This window comes from Hypomesus transpacificus, chromosome 26 (assembly GCF_021917145.1).
Source record: "Hypomesus transpacificus isolate Combined female chromosome 26, fHypTra1, whole genome shotgun sequence".
Classification (NCBI taxonomy): Eukaryota; Metazoa; Chordata; class Actinopteri; order Osmeriformes; family Osmeridae; genus Hypomesus; species Hypomesus transpacificus.
The window spans coordinates 4262526-4283284 of record NC_061085.1 but is presented as its reverse complement, the minus strand read 5'-3'; the positions used below and the strand labels follow the sequence as shown (position 1 = coordinate 4283284).

The following is a 20759-nucleotide window of genomic DNA, read 5'->3' as shown; positions in this document are numbered from 1 at the left end:
CTTTAGTAAGGTTTGTTACTTGAGTAGATTTTTGACAATTCCCTTCAGTTTGTTGTTTTCTAGCATGAGTGTTTCGATTTGTGCCTGGGAAAACTAGAAACTAGCTTTCAGTTCTTTGAGGTCTGTGTGGAGCAGTTCGACGATAGTTTGTTATTAATGGATGCGAGTACACTGACCTTGATAGTTGTCTCATTGTCTGTCTCGGTAGATGAATCTCGCTTTTGTAAAAGTAGCTGTCAATGAAGGTGAATACGTTTTCCGGGTCTTGGCAAGGTGTGTTATCCAGTGTTGTTGTTGTTTTTAGCAAGTAAGTATCCGGCGAAGTTGTTGGTGTTTGGGTTTGCAAGTTGTCCAGCGCGCTGCCATGATGGATCTCATCTAAAATAATTAATGTATTGGTCTCTGACTAGCCTGCCATTGATGTCATCTGGGAATATAGCTGCATTCTCCCACTCAATCTCCAGTGCCAGTGCAGGACCCCTTTCCTTCCTCAGACAGGCAATATTATGTAGGACGGTGCAGGCTACAGTGATGTCATAGGCCCTGTCTGGGGTGACCCTCAGGTGGTGGAGATACTGAAAATATGACTTGAGTAGCCCATTTCAATTCGGGACCTTGTTCTTGCATGGGCAAGATTGGATCCTTGCTGTGCTGCTGTCTGAGGGTCTGCAAGGGGAGTGAGAAGGTACGTCTCACAGGCATAACCCTTGTCTCCCAGAAGAACGCCAGAGAAGTCACCTGAGAATACAAAATGTAATCATTACAACTACACATAAGTAAAACATTTGACCGAATTGTGTTTATCAGTGAAATGTGTGTGGCCTACCTTGTGATAGTCGCTGGGAAATGGTACTGGACCTAAAAACTCGGGATTCATGGACAGACCCAGGCCACTTTGCCTCCACATTAGTAATGATGCAGGCAGCATCACAGATCATCTAAAACGATGCAATGTTGCCCATTCATTACACATTTAATGCACAAAATACATTTTGGCTAGTTGACAGTAATTAAATCATTTTTACCTGAACATTGATACTGTGGAAGGATTTTCTGTTGACACAATCTCCCTCATGGGCCCCTGAAGGGCGTTTAATGCGGATGTGTGTGCAGTCCAGCGCACCAATGACATTAGGAAAACCTGTAACACAAAATAGTCTTAGTATCTGGTGACTGTTCTAAAGTAACGCTTTTTGTAATCTATAATTCATGTTACCTGCAATCTTGTAGAAATCCTCTTTGATGTAACACATTCTTCTGTGGCCAGGGAAGGTAATAAAGATGTGTGCCAAGGACTTCAGTGCCAAACACACACTTCTGACAGTATGGCAAATAGTTCCTTTATTTACAGTTTTGGCATCTCCCACAGCATATAAAAACATACCGCTTGCAAAAAAGCGCAGTGCCATACAGACCATCTGTGGGATGGTGAGACCATGGATTCACGCTGTGCGGTGCTAAATTTTGGGACCTAGCAGTCTGCACAAATAACGGATTCCATCTCCAGTAAATCTATACCTCTCATGCAGGGACTCGTCGGGAAAAGCTAAAGGGTCTGATCTGTTCCGAAACACACTCTTACGTCTGAAAGCACGTCTCAATATCAGTGCAAAACGTAGTTCAGAAATGGGCATGCCATGGTGCAGGAAGAAACACAGGTGAATGGGACTTTATATAACACCCTCATCACTGACTTCATTGAAATCACCATTGCAACTTCATCAACCATTTCTAACCATCTAAACAACTGCAATAGTAGGGTTTAAAATCAAACTCGTGACAGCATCTCTTTTTTCTATCATCTCTGTGAAGAAACTAACTTATTTTAGACCATTTGACAAGCAGTGCTCTAATGTGAATAGTCGAAGAGCGTACATAGTGCCTTATTGTTACATTTAGATAAATTGACAGCAATTAAAAAATAATTAGTAATGTTGACGCATTTGAAAAAATAAAACTGTTAAAGTAATCAACTTGTCATTCATATTTTTTATTGACTACGATTTTTCATTATTGACATTTAAATTAAATATTTTGGGGAGGGAAGTAGCAATCACACTTTATAGTGTTAATGAGGCAACTCCTATATGCAAAACACTCTATGAGTTAATTAATTACTCTTATGAGTATTAATTTCTAACACTACCCACTGGTGTTTACATTTAGTCATTTAGCAGACGCTCTTATCCAGAGCGACTTACAGTAAGTACAGGGACATTCCCCCTGAGGCAAGTAGGGTGAAGTGTCTTGCCCAAGGACACAACGTCATTTTGCAAGGCCGGGAATTGATCCAGCAACCTTCTATTTAATAGCCCGATTCCCTAACCGCTCAGCCATCTGAGAAACGAACACTTGAGTAGTGTTAAATTTTAACTATACTATATACTATACTGTTACAAGTGTTACATTGACACTGGAGTGTGGACCCCATAAGACACTTTAAAAGTGTAAAAATGTACTCCAATAGAGTTAAGGACATATGTCTTTGTATAGAGTGATAAGCAATGAGTAATATATTACAAAATGGCCAAATTATTAACATAAGGGTGAATTCGCACCTGTGGCACATATTTCAGGTGCAGGTTCATAAGTGCCACATTGCCCTAGGAAATTGATCTGTTCCACACAAGAGGAACACACTACAAAATGTTACCATGTGCAAAAGGCAACTTCATATCTCCAAAATTATTGAATTAAAGGGAAATATGTTTTTACTAATGCTAAAATATTGCTTTACACATCCACTATTCATTAACTGATACTCTGATTCAATCATAAGTTCATATGAAGACTCTTGACAATGTTGAGGGGGTCAGCCCCATGTTCCCACAGCCCTATGTTCCCAGATTTATTTAGGGTTAGGGTCAAGAGAGTTTGGAAGCTGGTGAACCCTTAATTTTGAAAAAGCTCTTGTAATGTGAAATGTGAGAACATATGGCTGTGGGAACATAGGACTGTGGGAATATAGGGCTGTGGGAACATTGGGCTGTGGGAACATAGGCATGCTCCCATGTTAAGTACACAAATCTGAGAAACAGTTAAATATAATATGAAAAGTAAATTTATTGTGATTTATTGTATTTTAAATGTGCATGCTTGGCTAATTGCTATGGCTTCCTCCAAAATACTGTCTCCCTTACTCCACAGCGCGCACGCTCCAAATTCTCTACAGAACATGCCAATGTCATGTTGCCATCGCATTTCCATGGGTCTAAAATGTCTAAAACTTATATACATGCCGCTGTCTGTCTTTAATTCACCATATTTTCTTCATTTCTAAAATCAGTGGTGGCTATTAAAACAGTTTGGCACTCACTGACACTGGATATTTAGCTGGCTGTGCTCAGGATAGCCAAAAAACAAAGAAATATGAGAACATCATTGAGATGTTTTTATACAACAAATACCATACTATGTGGCATGTTGAAAGTGGTCTTGGCTCTTCCTCTTGTTGTGTTTAGTGGAGACTTAAAATCGACACAGGCTGACCCTGAATTGGGTAGCCCTTGCAAGTGACTCCCAAAAACTCTGTAAAAAGTAATACACAACATCCAGGTTGGACTGTGTTTTTAAACATCTAATGCCATAATGTGTTCCAGGTAGAGGGTGTAAGCTGTCTTGTGTCTACCTCTTGTTGAGTGTACTGTGACTGAATTGGCTGGTGAAGGGACCCTGAGCTGACTGGAGATGGTAGAATGAGCTGGCTGAAGATGGGAGACTGAGCTGTGTCAACATAATCAAACGAGCGATAGGTCTCGGCCTGCTCTAAAAGTTATTTCCTGACCTTTAACCTTTGTCATCGTCTTTTTCTTGCTCTGTCCTTCTAAAGATTTAAAGATCTCTTCACTCTATAGCCTTTATTGTACAAACTCTTCAAAGGCATCGTCTCCTCTCTCTTCAGCCTGAAAAAGGTCACTGACAACAGCATCTGAAGCTAGTTGTTCATGAAGTTATGTGACTTCCTCCCTCCAATGTCTGGTCAAATGGGTTGATCATACATTTGATTGTTGACATGATGTTTTGAATATCCTTTTTATCTTTTCATGATTCACGCAGTTCACTGTGTTGGAGTGATGTGGTGCATCATTGTTTAGGGAGAATCCAGTCAGTCCAACTTTAGTTTTGGAATCTCTGTTGGCTGTTTGCTTTATGACTTGATCACAGGCATTTGTGTTTGCGAAACCATACTCCTGTTGTCTCTGAGCAACAAAATCCCCAGATTGTACCTGTAGGTTATGCAAAATGTGTGTCCTCCAGACTGTTCTCCAGCCAGTAAGAAGAAAGGCATCTTGCATAGTTTACCTTATAGTATGAAAAAAAAATGGGAGCAGACACTCGGACGACTAGAGGGGCATGGTATTCAGATTATAGGTCTTCTTTGTCCTGCCCATCCTCCCCTCTGCCCTGCCAGTCCTGTCTGTGCCTTTAATAAGCATGCAAGTAAGTATGTAAGTAAGTAAGTATGTCAACTCATTTTCAAATAAAATGTAGTGCACTTAGATTGTGTTGTAGAAAAAAACATCACGCTGTTGTAATTATGAAGATGGGTAATGATTATGGATTATATGATTGAAAATGTACCTTTTAATCACTTTTTTACCTTTACATGCTATATTACTGGAAACCAGATGCAAAGCTGTTGACTGATTAGTATTGCCACTAATATATATAAGAGCGTCTGATAAATGACTAAATGTAATATGTAGAAGATATTAAGCCCAAAGTGCAAATCTGAATATTTAGGGGCTGAGGGCGAGAGAAGACTGTGTGTACATGTTTCTTCCATAGAAAACTACAAGGCCCAGATATCATGGACTACAAGGCCCAGATATCATGGGACAGATTTACGACCGTACGCTCAGCAACCCAGTGCAGCTGGTCTTCAAGGCCAGAGCAAGCCTAAAAAATAGTAGAGTTTTCTATGTAACTGTAATCTGGAGCCCATAGGGTGTGAGACCAATAGGGTGAGAAAAGTATCATGCATTCTGTGACAAACAGTATTGTACCAATAGCAGAATTACAGAACTGATAAGGTTTTGATATATAAGAGGAAGGTCCTGAGAAAAATTCCAGTCTGCTCCCGGGAACACACTCAGTTTGTTGGAATCTCTGTCACTCTGAATTCTAATAAACACTTTGCATCAGACCTTGTTGAGTTTCAGTACTGTTTCAAACTTATAGAACATAGACTATTTTTCACGACAATTGTAACAGCAAAATTGATTTTGCAGTATGTTATTTGTATACAGAAAAATACACAATACAGAATTTCATACACACCTTCTGTTTGGAAAACCTTCTCCAGAGCTGCATTTTCACTCTTCCTACGTGCTTTAGCTATATTTGTTGTGTTGGTGAAGTTACTGTAGCACCCTTGTGAAATCTAACATTACCTAGCATATGGTTCTGAGGTGCTGAATTTAAGTTGAAACTGCTTTTTCTGCAAGAACGTTTTCCTTGCTGTCAAAATGTTGCAATTGCAATGGACTTTGAACAAACTTGGACCAAGCAGCTTCAGTAAATGGGTAGATCAAAACTTTTGGTTTGCTACCTACATGCATACAGCAAGATTGCAACTACTTGTGGCCTTGAATACACTGCTAGCAATACAATTAATTGTGCACATGCGTGTATTATGCTAATGCGGTTTGTTTTCCAACTTGTCAAGTGTGCAGAGATGTCAATATGTATTGATAAGTGTTACTGATGTGGTATACCTACTCTTGGCTAATTATAATTACGTGGTGTCTTTGATTCATGTCATTATTATGTTTAGGCGACACACAGTAATTAACTGCCATCTGCACTGCACTCATAACATAAATCAATCCCTACAGCAACTGGTTAACTGTGCCAGTCAAATGTTCAATAAATGAGCTAAAGGCATGTGGGTTGTTCTTTTTTTGGGGGGTACTTCCTCGAAAACATTGAACAATCTCCATCCTCCTTTGAACTGCAAAGGCATTTGGAGGTTGGAGAGGTGGTGCGTCTGGCATCGGTTTGTCAGGTTGGTCTTCCTGAACAAATGGAATGCAATGCTTAATGGCCATGTTATGGAGTACGCAACAGGCCATGACTATGTTGCAAGCCTTTTGCGGTGTATACTGCAAAGCACCCCCAGCAGATTTACATTACATATACATTTCTTCATTTAGCAGATGCTTTTATCCAAAGCGACTTCCAAGAGAGAGCTTTACAAAGTGCATATAGGTCACTGATAATAACAACAACAAGATAGCCCGAAAGCATTGCGGGTAGCCAAAACAAGAAGCACATATTGTGAACAACCAAAAAATAAGTGCCAAAGGGAAGAACCATAAGAGCACGTAGTTAAGCAAGTTACAATTAAACAACATGAAGTGCAAGCGTACCTGTAGAAAAAGCAAGCAACAGTAAAAGTAAAAATAAGATTAAATAAAATAGAATATTTTGCAGCGAATACAACAGTTTAAGTCAGTTACCACTAACCAACAAGAGCAACAAGTCTCTAAGCAAGAGTCATTGTGATCCTTAAGGAAACTAGCATTGGGTTCAGCAAACCATTCCTAAGTACCGTTGTACTCCCGGAACAAGTGCGTCTTGAGCCTTCTCTTGAAGGTGTTGAAACAGTCTGTGTCTCTGATGGAGGTGAGGAGTTGATTCCACCACTGGGGGGCCAGGTAGGAGAAGAGCTTGTGTTGGGACCGGGCGGTCCTAAGCGGTGGGACCACCAGGCGGTTGTCTGAAGAAGACCGTAGGTGGCAGGTGGGGGTGTAAGGCTGCAGGAGAGACTTGATGTAGTCGGGTGCCAAACAGATGACAAACTGTTGGCAGAGCTCCAATTGTGCGGTCCACAATCGACCTTGTGCAACTGTATTATAGCATTACAGGCTCTATCCTGAGCCGTCACAGGATTGGTCAAAGGAGTCATCAGCCACGGTTTCAATGGATATCCTCTGTCTCCTACAGGGAGACTCATATAGGGAAATAGAATCCACTAATGGCAAATACGTGATGTAGGCAAACTACATTCCAATAAGCCAGCCATCCTGAACAGCTCCCTCCTGTAAGCGAAGGCCAACGTTGCTGTTCTGCAGAATGAATGAGTCCTGCGTTCCCCCCGGCCATCTCGCCACCACATTGAACAGCATCTTTTGCGCATCCGATATGATTTGCACGTTAATTGAGTGGAAGCCTTTTCTGTTGACTCATTAAGGGTTGTGAGATGCCAGACCGATCAGCAAGCGCTGAAAAGCCGTCTCCAAGATACCCAAGGTGTATAGCACCTGAATGTGCAACGAAATGGCATTTGTTCTCCTTGTTTGTCCATGTAAAGTTGGTCTTAGATCCTAAACTAATAATAATTCCACTAAAATGGGTTTAGGGAAACAATATTTACTAATGAGCCACTCACAACTTTCTGCAAAAAAGTCATGCCCCTCGACGAAATGCAGCGTGTGCGAAATCTTCCAAAACAGCTACATCTGCCATTTTCTATTAGATATTCCATGTTAATTGATCGTCATTTATAGTGGTCCACAAGCATATTATTGTTGTATCATACATTATACATTACATCAATTCACCAATATTAACAACTCCTCTTATGTTCAATTATATCATTACAATATTTCATGAATTCAATATTTCATGGACATCCTTGTTTTATTCAAGCCTGTGGCCTCATCCAGCAGGAGTCCGATTTGTGACAATCCTCTCAAGCAGTTTTCTTTTCATGTCAGTTGCAAAATGCTTTTGTATGTGAGAACATGCCACATTAAAGAGGAGAATCCTTCCCATATCCACAGCGTTCATATCCTGACAGTCTATTTCATGTTTAAATCCGTGAGCTGGCCTGTGACACTTGAACTCCTTACGGTACGTAAAATCGTTGTTTGTACCTGGTCGCTTTGGATATTGATTACTGCCTTCACCAATATATTTTATTTTGTTTTATCACATATTTGATGCCATTACATGTGCTTTAGTACTCCCATGCTCAAAACCTTTTTCCTTAAGGCTCTTTGCTTTTTTCTTAAATCTGGCGCAAATGATGTCACTGAGCCCGAGATCCATTCTTTTGCCAGTTTCACACCTGCAGTTTTTTCCGGACCCAGTGATCCCACCTTTTACAAATGGCACAGCCCAGTCCAGTTTTGTCCATGTAAGGCAGGGATAACTTTTCTTTTTTTTTCTCTGTAAACTGAGTGTTGTGATAGAAATGTTGGTCATATGCATAGATGTATGTGTATGAAATCTATAGACCAATTATTTGTTTGTAAACAATCGGGATGCGCGCGCACTGTGGCTGCAGAAAACTGGGAAAGGATAGCATTTTAAATGGCAAAAGGACCACACGGATAATACAAATAGTTAGATTTAAAAAGACCAAAAGCGTCGAGGAGGACATGCCTTTAGGAGAGAAAGCGATTACTCAATGATCTGTCGCATCAGAATTTTGATTTGGGTCACGAAAGTCTTGAAATTTGAGTGAGAATGTCGCCCGGTACACACCGCATAGTCGAGCGGCAACCATGTCTTCACGTCATGTCACACAGTTCATAATTCACCGCCAGAACAGTAGGTGGAGAAGCGGTTTTTTGTCGAAAACACGTTGCGTCTTTGTAAGTTAGACATCGTCGTTGTTTATCTCCCACCTGTCATCACACGTGTGACACTCTTACCAGCTGTCACTAGTCAGACGATGAGTGCAGCAGGTGCAGTCACATAATATTATATTAAAGACTGTGTCTAATGCAATATAACCACCTGAAAGAGCAAACTTATCTCTATCATGGTAGGTATTATTTGTGGGGAAAATAGTAGCACTCTATAACAAAATGATATGCTTATCTTATATACCCCGCCACGTCATTTTATGTGGCCCGCGGAAGCCTAATGGGTTATTGAAATAAGTACGCTGCTTTACAGCGTGCCTTGACCATAAACGACATCTCTCACCATGCATTTTGATTGTGTTACGGCAAAGTGACGACATCCCGCCTCTAGAAAGCAGTGTATGCACATCAGTGTTAAACGCAAAGTTTAACTGGGTGAAGGCGAGCATGGTTTGAATGACAGCACTCCAATGCCGCCGGTTCTGCGAACGTACCCCATGTGCATTTTCAGCCAAGGTCCACGGGCATCAACCCAAGTTGGTATCGCTCTCGAACTTGGTTAGAGTACTCAGCCAAGCTAGCATGTTTCTGCTTCCCTTGTCGACAATTTGGAGCCAGAAATGATGAAGACATCTCCTTCATTAGACAAGGTTTTAACAATTGGAAAACGGCAAAAGTTTTGCTCTTGCGCTATGCGCGCTTGCATTTTGTCACCAAACACTGAGAAAAATGTGCAAATGTATCCTCCAAGAAAAACAGCAGATTGTCCAAGAATTAAAAGGCGGACTTCAATTGCAGCATAATAGGCCCTATGTTCACCAAAGCTACAACAAAAACGCCATGTTTTTACATCGTTACTGACGTTACATCGTAGTTACAACTGGCCCTTTGACGGCAACCATAATGCTGATGTGGCCCTCGGTGAAAATGAGTTTGACACCCCTGCGATATAGACAAGGCTCTGGTTTTGTGAATTAATTTCTCCACCACCAAGTGTATAATCCAATGTGAAAAATGATAAACAAAAAGGCTGATATAATTGGAAACAAAAAGATCCATACAAACTATGTACTGTCAAAACTAGAATGTACTACTCTAGGTCACTAAACTACTGCAATGTGTTGTTCTCTGGCCTCCCAATTACCTACCTAAAACATTTACAGCGGGTGCAAAATGCTGCTGCTAGACTATTGACTAAAACAAGAAAGTTTGATCATATAACATCTACTCTTATCTCTTTACACTGGCTCCCTATCCAAGCCAGAGCTGATTTCAAAGTTTTACTACTAACTTACAAATCTCTGCATGGATTGGCACCACTGTACCTCTCCTTGCACCCTATTGCCCCGCTAGGACTCTAAGATCTCACGATGCCGGCTATCTGGTAATACCCAAAGTTAAGAAAAAAACAGCTGGAGGTAGGGCGTTCTCATATAGAGCACCTCTTCTCTGGAACAAATTACCCATCTCAATTAAGGAGGCTGATACTGTTTCGACATTTAAAACTAGATTAAAAACGTTCTTGTTTAGTCAATTCTATGACTGTTAAAAGGAAGTATGTGTGTACTTTCTATGTAAACCTGGGGTGTGTGCTTGCCTATGTGTGTATCACATGTCACTTTTAAATTGTAATTATAGCTTATGTTCACATTGCCCATCTAGATGTTACAAATAAAGTAAACCGGTTACTGTATCTTGTTACTATTATAGTTTTTATTACTAGTTGGAGACCACGGGGGACTGGTTGTTTTCATCCTTATTCGTATAAGTATAACCTATTTTAGAGTTCTTTCCCCTGGAACAGATTTCATGTTCCAACCGAGGGGGGCTGTCGCTGTTTTGGTGTGTGGGGCTGCATCAAAAACCCTTTTTAGCTCTGCTAAATTGCTGCACTTGTCCAAACTTGACCGGTGGGGATCTCATTCTATCATGACTGTAACTGTTAGCTGCTCCTGGCATTCTCTAATCCCTGCTCTCCTCTCTTTGTCGTCCCCCCCACACATTCCCTGTGGTGTGGGGGGTTGGAGCTGTCAAGACCTGCTTGGTCGTCGGTCTGCCAACGTTGGACCAGGTCGTCACCCGGAATCCAGTCTCCATGACGGCAAACAGCGAGTTTCCCGGTCCCATCCAACGTTTATAAAGGCGAACAATGGGTTTTGGTGTTTCAAAACCCATTGACACTGTATGACTATGTTTAGCTTGTGTTCTGCTCCTCTCTCCTACCAACCGTCTCTGGAGGAGGGGATCCCTCTCTGAATTGCTCCTCCCAAGGTTTCTTCAATTTTTTCTCCCATTGGGAGTTTTTCTGGGAGTTTTTCCTTGTCTTCCTTGAGGGTTTAGGTTGGTTGAGGGGCAGTTCTATGGGTGTATGTGAAGCCCTCTGTGACATGCTTGCATGTAAAAAGGGCTATACAAATAAATTTGATTTGACTAAACTGTGGCAGTCAGTGCACAGACAACAAACTCACGTTTCTGAATTCGCTAGAGTAGAGCATAAACTAGCTCACAATAAACTTTCTCTCCAAGAAGTTCTCATCACAGACGTCTTTCAAAGAGACGACTTTAGAGAAAACGCCTTTCTGTCGAAGTCGGAAATTGTGTCGTTTGGAAATGATGTCGTAGCGGACCAATCACGGCCAAGGGGTATCCGTCGCGTACAGCACGGCATGACGGATCAATTACAACGTTGCATGGGAGAGGTCTCCGACGGCCCCGCAGACGACGGAGAGGGCGTTTCAGGGCGTTCCAACTATGCCTAGGCCCTTCCCATGTGTCCGTAATCGTGAAGTACGGAGTAGCATATAACGGCCTTTAGCTAACTTTGCTAGCGTCACTTACGCCTAACTTACTTTTTAAATGTTTTCTTTCTAAATGCCGGTAGAAGTTTGATGTAGCTACGCCTAGTGCCAGCCGTCTCAGTGAGCGTTTCTTTGCAGAATTTACACACTGTGTTTTCTTTTGGACGTTATTGTAAACTCTTTGTGGTTCAGGTAACCAAATCTAATTATAGCTGATTTGGTCAACATCTTTAAACAGCCACTGTTTCGCCAACCTTCCTCATTCACGTTTGGGGTGCGAGGAGGGGTGATAGGTAATTAATTTCAAATTACAAATTAGTTATTGGTTGCATTTGAAGCGAGACGTTTTACATCTAATATCAGTAACAATATTAAAAAATCAAGTGATATTCAGTTTTGGTTTTGACCGGTCTTGACATAAAATCCAGAGTGCTGTTTGTCCAAGACCGAGACAAGACCGAGTAAAAATGCGGTCGATTCCGAGACATGCTGCTGCCAGAATTTTATCGTCCACTAGAAAGTTGACCACATTACCCCAGTCTTGGCCTCTTTGCACTGGCTTCCTGTCCAGTTTAGAATGCATTTCAAAATGTTATTGTTTTTAAAGCTCTTAATGGACAGGTCCCTTCATATACCTCGGACCTCCTAAAATTGCATGCACCCATTAGGTCACTGAGGTCCGTGGACAAGGTATTTTTATATTCCCCCCGATCACGCTGTATACCCACAGGTGATCGGGCCTTTGCAGTTGCTGGTCCTAGGCTGTGGAATCAGCTTCCCCTGTCTATTAGGCAGGCTCCTTCATTGTCTGTTTTTAAATCTAGGCTTAAGACCCACTTATATGTTCTGGCGTTTCCCACTTGAGTTGTGATGTTACTTGTTTTGCTGTTGTTTACTGTTTTTACTTTGTATTTTATAGTGTTTTTTAAATGTATTTGTATTATAATTTTTGTGCTTTTTTTTGACACCTCGGTCAGCCTTGCTGTGTTGAGAGTGTGCTTTATTAAATAAAAATTACTTAAGCCTACTTACTTACTTACTTACAAGACCGAAACCTTCAAAATGTGGACTTGAGACCAAGACCGGTCTCGAGTTCTACAACACTACTATGAACTGCATTAGCGTCACATGGGCGATTGTGTGTTGACTGGTAAGCGCAATTCTTATGTCATGACATAGCGAAAACAATAATTATAAGATGCAAATGTGTTTTGTACAGCGGATAAACATAATAAATGCTGTTAGTGTAACGGGTATGTAACGGACGTGGGCTTGCAAGCAAACTCGGTCAGAGGTATCTGGCCGCAGCGACCAGGAGTCGAACTTACCACCTCTGACTTGCCAAGCGCGACCGCTACCAGCTACGCCAAAGAAAAGCTTGCTATTCATTGACGCGGGTGGCCCATTACATATGGGGGGTGACAAGTGCCCTCACACACACAAACAGCATGCACTGTATACTAGCTTTGCCCACACGGTGCGTGTCATCTCAGCCATTGGTTCCCAATGGGAGTGATGGCGGCGACGTGGCGACGTAGTACGTGAGGGAACTTTGATAGCGGCGACGTATACGGTGACGTTACCTTTGTAAACATTGCATTTGTGCGTGTGACGTGTAGCCCGTCTGCAATGATGGACGCCGCTACGCCAAGCGTCTGCAACGATGGACGCCGCTACACCAAGCATCTGCAACGATGGACGCCGCTACGCCAAGCGTCTGACAACGATGGACGCCGCTACGCCAAGCATCTGCAACGATGGACGCCACTACGCCAAGCGTCTGCAACGATGGACGCCGCTATGCCAAGCGTCTACCGTTATGTGGTAAGTTAGCTATAACCAAGGCCCCACCCCTTGGCCCTCGGCTTGAAGCAATGGCCCCGGTGGATGTAGGTGGTATTGCATATACGGTTAGGTTTCCGACTCTTCCGGCCGTTTTTATTCTATTAACTCCATTCAACATTTACAAAACTATCTCCCCCAATAATTTTTGTTTGATTCTTGAACCTGGCTCATACTAATAGCTTTTTCATAGAATAATTTTTCCAGATTTTTGCTAAGTTTGAAACCAATCCGAAATGGGTAAACTAGCAACCCATTTATTTGCTTAGTCAATGAAAGTTGCCTGCAAATGTGCTCGCGGATACTAACAGGACACAAGCACAAAAGTTCACATTGGCCGATAGCCGATTTACATGAGCTCTCGGAGCTAGGGAAAAAAAGAGCCACTGTTTAAAGCTAGACAGGAAGACACGGAAGTGGAAAGATGGCCGCATACAGTCTCGCGCTCTCGCTTGCCTCACTGCGCCACTGAGCACTTTTCATAGATATGAATGGGGACGCCATCTTGGAAGACAAAAGTAGCTTACTTTAGTTATATTAACTCTATGGCTATAACCTGTCTCAGGTTGGCAACTGTAGGCTAGCTAGCTATCAATCGGAGATAAAAAATGAAAGTAGCCTACATGATCAACTGTAGCTATTTCAGCTAGGTCGTGTTGGGCTGTATTGGCAGACCTTAATTAGACTCCGAAATTTGTGTTGTGTGTAAATATAGTTTTAAGCACGTTTTGTTTGATATGTATTAATTTCGTATTTTATGCATCACATTCTAGTAATGTTTTCAGTGTTGTAAAATGTATATTTGCTGGTTTGATAGCCTAGAGTTTTGTTGTGCAGAGGCCCAAAATGTGTTTACATATTCTCTTGTCTTGATGCAAAGGCATATTTGTCTTACTGCAGCCAAGTGCCGGTGATGGTCCATTTGAATTTGTATGTGTCAGGCAATTGTTTCTTCATAACCGGCGTCGGTATTTTAGTATGCAGAATGGGTTTACAAAAGGAGAAGCTAAACCGATCACCGAGTTTGATAAGCCTCCTATACTTGCTCAGGTTAGGTGCGCTAGGTTTATTTGCATTTAAAATACCTTTGTTATTGTTTGCTCTGAGGGTAGCGTTTGTTTCTGTATTGATTTTGTTACATAGTCATAATGTATTGATTATCCTACTATTTTGATAATAAACAATGTTTTTGCATTTAAAGTTGCTTGTCCTTGTGTCTGCTTTCGATGTTTGAACAATAGTATTTGCTGGAGTCCTAAGTCACTATCAAGAGAGAGCCTTTTTATGTGTCCCTGACAAAGAAGAGGTGAACATGAGTTGTATGTGCTGGTTTTAAAATGAAATACCATTTCATGTATTTTAAGTTGTTTTGTGTCCACATGAAGATTGGTTTTCACCACCATTGTTCTACCATTTAGTCTGATTGTTAGCTGAGTTCCAAGTCTTTTATTGTCAGATGCACAGAACAACACAAGGTCAGACTGGGCACTGAAATTCTTATGACAAGACAACGCAAAGCAACCTGGTATAACAAGTACTCTGAACATATTACATCTATGATAAAAAAAAACTATAAAAACTCCTAAATATACAAAATAATATACAATACAGTATACTAAACCTGTAATACACATACTAACCGTATAAACCTATACTACCTATAGACAAGTGGGGTAACAATTAGTACAATATTGCTGATGTAATGCAACCAATAGCTGAAAGTGACAGTGTGGTTAGTGAGAAAGTGGTGAGAATGTATCAGTGTCCATTCAGAAGCCTCATGGCCCTTGGAAATAAACTATTCTCCAGTCTGCGTGTGCGAAACCGAATGCTTCAGTATTTCTCACCAGAAAGCAGCGGGGTAAAAAGACTGAAGGATGGGTGGTGACAGTCTCTTTGAATCCAGCCAGGTTTCCTGAGGCATCGTGTGTGTCCTGTAGGGCTGGGAGCTTCCTGCCGATGAACTCAGCAGACCTGACCACACTACGTAGGACCCTGTGGTCCCTGTCTGTACAGATCCCATACCACACTGTGATGCAACCAGTCAGTATGCTCTCTATTGTGCATCTATAGAAGTTAGTGCGGATGACTGCTCCTCCTCCTGCCGCCTCCTATAGTCCACAATAATCTCCTTATCTTGCTGACATTGAGAGAGAGTTAATTGTCCGGGCACCATGATGTCAGGGAATCAACCTCCTCTCTGTAGGTTGACTCGTCACTGTCAGAGATGAGGCCCACAATGGTTGTGTCGTCAGCACACTTAACAAGGAGGTTGGAACTGTGCGTTGTGGGAGAGGGCTGAGCACAAAGCCCTGGAGGGTCCCTGTGTTGGTGATCAGTGTGGATGAGGTGCGGTCACCGATTCCCACCACCTGTGGCCTCCACGTCAGCAAGTGGAAGATCCACTTGTGGTGCTTAGTCCCAGGACCACAAGCTTGGAGACGAGTCTGGAGGGGATGATTGTATTGAATGCTGAGCTGTAGTCAATGAACAGCATCCTCACCTACGTATTCCTTTGTCCAGGTGGGAGAGAGCGGTGGGCATAGTCAGGGTGATGGCATCATCTGTAGACCTGTTGTACCGGTATGCAAACTGCATAGGGTCCAGGGTGCGAAGCAGCAATGAGCAAATGAATGTTTTGACTAGCCACTCTAAGCACTACATGATGACAGAGGTCAGTGCTATCGGGCGATAGTCGTTCATGCAGTTGACCTTGGTGTTTTGGGGCACAGTGGTAGTCCTCTTGAAGCAGGTGGGGAGTACAGACAGGCTGAGGGAGAGGTTGAAGATGTCTCAGCTAAATATAAAAAGGTTAAAATCAGACTATTATTGTTATTAACAATTGTTATTGTTGATTTATTTGTTGTTACTTTTAGAACATACAATAATAGCATTTATAGGCGTACAAATACTTGTGTAGGCATCATTATTTGAATAAAAAAACAAGTCAAGAGTGTTTATAGTGGTTTGATTCAATATTAAAGAATTACATGAATTAGAATATTTGGGTTTGGGTATTGTGTGCCGTGTTAGATGGGTCTTGATCTGGTCTGGGTCCCCAAAAGGTATAGATGTACATTCATAGAATGGTCATATTTGAATGGAAAATTCATGAGTCATAAGACTCTTAGATATTGTATTCATTGAGATTAGCAGACGCTTTTATACAAAGTGACATACAAATATGGGATTTAGTGCTAGTTGGCACAGCAAGTAAACTAACAATTTAGTGTAATTGAAGGATATCGATACACATTTGTACTTTTCTCCAAACTTTCATATTCTTACTCAACATATCGATAACACAGGCCAACTGACAACTAGGACTGGCTGTGAGTGTGAGGAAAGGCAAAAAACAATGACAGCTACAGTAGCCTGCCTAGCCAGCCAGTTGCACAGTTTGCTGAAGGTTTTTAATACTATAGTTACAAAGTAAAAACGAATGGGTGAAACTTATTGGTTAATTACAACTTTTAATTGACAAAATTACAACAGATGTTAAGAAACTTGACTTTAATTGAAGGATCGCCTCACATAGTCACTTCCGGTTCCCTTCTGGTCTCTGGTGAGCTAACTGCTTATCTTCCTAGCTATCCACAAAATGTCGGACGCTTGGCGTAGCGGCGTCCATGATTGCAGACGCTTGGCGTAGCGGCGTCCATCATTGCAGACGCTTGGCGTAGCGGCGTCCGTGATTGTCAGGCGTAGCAACGGTTGTATGTTCTTCTGGTGTGCGAGGGCACTTGTCACCCCCCATACATTATGTTAAATAAGTCTATGATGTGAAACTGTACCCTGAGGAGGATGAGCCCATGACCATCCTGAACATTAAGAGGGGTATTGTCTCTGCCCTTGCTGTGCCCCTGCTGGAGGAAGACAAGAACAAGAGAATGGTATGTTAATCTAACACCTAGTTTCTTGTATGTGTAAATTATATTGTCAGTGAAATATGTCAATTGTTGTTGGTTGTATGTATGTAACATACAGTAAATATGCATGAAAAGTTACATTATTAAATGTGTTTTTTTTTCTTCTTCTTCATTGTCCACGTTAGCCTACCATCTATGGCATGTGACCGACAAAACTGTCAATGCAAGGGAGGACATTGCCACTGATATTACCCTCACTAGGGACCTGTCAAGATGTGACAACTCCATCCCCCAGAGGGACCCCACCAGCCCCCTGGCCCTCATCTCTGGCATGGTAAGACTTTGGCTTTTGTCACCACTGTGAAATACAATTACACCCCTTCAAAATAATTCACAACAAAAACACGTTTCCTCCTACAGCACTACCCCCTTTCCCAGCTGATCAGGAGTTCTCAGACCTGCAAGCACATGACCTCTGATGCCTGCACTGAAAACCACATCTTGGTGCCTTTTTCTCACAAGTGAGCGTCATCAAACCCCATGTTCCATAACATGCATGCAAATAGTCTAGTCTAGCACTCATTATTATCTTCTATATTTCCTTAGGGGGCAATATGGAATTACCAACATTGGCAAGCAGTCTTTGACCCTGCTGGAGGTTTCAGCTTACATTGAGAGAGTCTTCGACAACTGTATGAGTCTTCTTAGTTTAATTTGGGAACTGATTGACAGCCATATAAAATACGTAAATGTACTTTTAAAACTGGAGCAATTTAACCAGTCCAATCTTTCTCTATCTACAGATGAGGCTAATCTCAAGGGTCTGGCCATGGAGGCTGCTAAGGATAGGAGCGTTGTTCAGGACAAGGATGCAGGACTGGCTGTCCTGAGAGAACTGGCCACTTTGTCTCAGTCCAACAACGGAGAGAATAGAGCCCACCTCTTCCAGAAGCTTGTGAGCATGGTCCGTGGAATGAAGCAAGAGACTCTGAGCCCTGCTGTTCCAGAAGCCCTAGAAATTTCCGGTCCCCTGACATACCAGGTTCTGGCCCAGTGCGGCACACCAGAATGTAGCAGTGCCCTCATGCAGATCCTCAGGACCTTTGACACCTCAGCTGTTGAGGTTGATGCTGCTGTGTTCACCATGGGCCTGCTGCCTAACCCCTCAGCCCTACTGATCAATGACGTGCTGGCTATGGCTCAATACAAGCAGAGCAAGCCCATCATGTATGCATTGAGCAATGCTGTCAAGAGGTGAGAGAATGCTTACTTAGCTTGTGACTCAATGTAGAATGATAACATTTGGTCTTGATTGCCCTTTTTAAATGTAACATATTTTCTCTATTATCCATACAAGGTTCTACAAGGCTGAAGGAAAGTTGACCCCTGAGATCCATGCTGTTGCTGAGTTTATGGCTGCCCATTTGGGGGACTGCTCTGGTGACCAGGAACATATTTTCATGACCCTTAGGCTGAGAAGTCCATAAAACAAAATACATGACGTTTTTATTCCTCCTTAGCATAGCAGCGTCCATCATTGCAGACGCTTGGCGTAGCGGCGTCCATCATTGCAGACGCTTGGCGTAACGGCGTCCATTCCTTGCAGACGCTTGGCGTAGCGGCGTCCGTGATTGTCAGGCGTAGCGACGGTTGTATGTTGTTCTGGTGTGCGAGGGCACTTGTCACCCCCCATACATTACAAACCTGAGGAGTGAGTTTCACCAGTTCAGACCGGCTACATTCACCCCTCAAACTCACTCCGGCCGGTTGGCTGATGCTAACCTAGCGATCCGGGTCACGGCACCAATGTAACGGGTATGTAACGGACGTGGTCTTGCAAGAAAACTCCGTCAGCGGTATCTGTCCGCACCGACCAGGAGTCAAACTCACCACCTCTGACTTGCCAAGCGCGACCACTACCAGCTACGCCAAAGAAAAGCTCGCTATTCATTGACGCGGGTGGCCCACTACATGCCTGATGAGTGAGTTTCACCAGTTCACACCGGCTACATTTGCATATTCACACATGAGCGGAACTAATATATGACTTTGGTAGTTCGCAACTATTTTGCAAATGCAAGGCTAATCTATTTATGAATAAAATAAGGTAGGCCTAATAAAAGGAGATGATGGCATGGGCGGGGGCTGTTATGATCATTGGATTCACATAGCATAACCGATTGTTCCTGAAGGCTTATCATTTATAATAATTAGAAACATGGACAGAGTACAGGGCTCTGTGACTTGATTCGGCCAGGCACACTTTTTTGTCTCCACTTGCACACGACTTCCTCCTTCTCAATCAGTCCCTCTTTTTTAATTCCTGCCTAACATTATAGCAGCTCACTCAATTACATATTTTACAATAGCATTTCTGAAATATCGAGAGGTGTAAATGAGCTTACATCTGGCTACAACGAATGCATATTACAAAGAGTGCCAAGAAAAGTATTCTTGAGCTGTAAGTAGGCCTATCCGAATGGAATGTTGGGTAACTGGATTTGAGTAAGCTAGGCACCGTTGAAAGGAAGGCTGTTGAGACCAAATACATTGATTCACTAAGCGATCATTAGGGGGGTCGCATCTTTCAAACAGCCTGAAAGATGCATTCACGGGTTACCAGCAACAAAAAAAAGAAATCCTGTGCACAATGCAATACCCAAGATTAGCCTATTATTCAAGTTAGTCCGTGGATGTCAAAGGAACTAAATGTATCTGTTAGGCGAGTTGTAATAGATAGGGCGCTTCCTTGATTAATCAAATGTAACTTTTGTTTTCTATGTGCTATTTGTTAAATTGTAAAAAAAAAAAAAAAAAGTTGGTGAATTGAATAGGCTAAGCATCAACCGGCTACAATCAAGTAGCATTTACATTTATTCATTTAGCAGACACTTTTATCCAAAGCGACTTCCAAGAGAGAGCTTTACAAAAGTGCATAGTTCAATGATCATAAACAACGAGATAGCCTCAAAACTATAGTGAAACATTATATTTAAGGGTAGGCCTACTTGACTCAAGACCAAATAAGCCGATTCACTTGGTGATTAGGACTGTCAATGGTTATGAAACACAGACGTTATGAATCACAGACTTATCAACACGGAAGTGAATGACAGATTAACGAAGGCCACTTCCTGTTTCCAACCTTGCATTGGCTGTGTGCAAGATGCTTCATCTAGCAATCATTAGGGGACCATTGACACCCTATCCCCGCTAAAAGCATGACTGCACCCTGATGCAAATCAAATCACGTTAACAAGTAGCATTTAGTGATCCTAAACATGTTTTTATTATATTGAGTGACTTCTTCAACGCTTTTTGTAATATGCAAGAAAAGGAGTAAAAAGAGGAGTATAGATAAGAATCTAGCTTATAAAGAAACTTTTAAAATTGCCCGTTGATTTATGATATAATCGGATTTGGCTCCTACAGTCATCATAACAATAAGTCTAATGTAATGTTTATATTAGCCTACATAAAGCAAATAAAACAGTAGGCCTATTTTGTGTATGTCCCTAGCTGAGGTCAAATTACACATACTCAAGGTCCAATGTCAGGTTTGGGCTAAGCCCCGAATGTTAAGCATGTCTGTCTACACCCCTGGTTGTAGACAGACACCAATCACGAATTGCACCATTTAACCCAAATTAAGT

The 20759-nt window shown here is 42.0% G+C and overlaps 1 protein-coding gene and 1 pseudogene across 1 annotated transcript; one reads left to right on the top strand and one right to left on the bottom strand.

Moving 5' to 3' along the window:
- Window positions 1-374: 374 nt before the first annotated feature.
- On the bottom strand, window positions 375-1634 carry LOC124487589 (annotated as a pseudogene).
- Window positions 1635-17574: 15940 nt separating this feature from the next.
- On the top strand, window positions 17575-19519 carry LOC124487588 (apolipoprotein B-100-like). The gene is made up of 2 exons (XM_047050017.1): window positions 17575-17627; window positions 17713-19519. The coding sequence occupies exons 1-2, from the start codon at window positions 17575-17577 to the stop codon at window positions 18362-18364; spliced, it is 705 nt and encodes a 234-aa protein (XP_046905973.1). The 3' UTR covers window positions 18365-19519.
- The last annotated feature ends 1240 nt before the right edge of the window (window positions 19520-20759 follow it).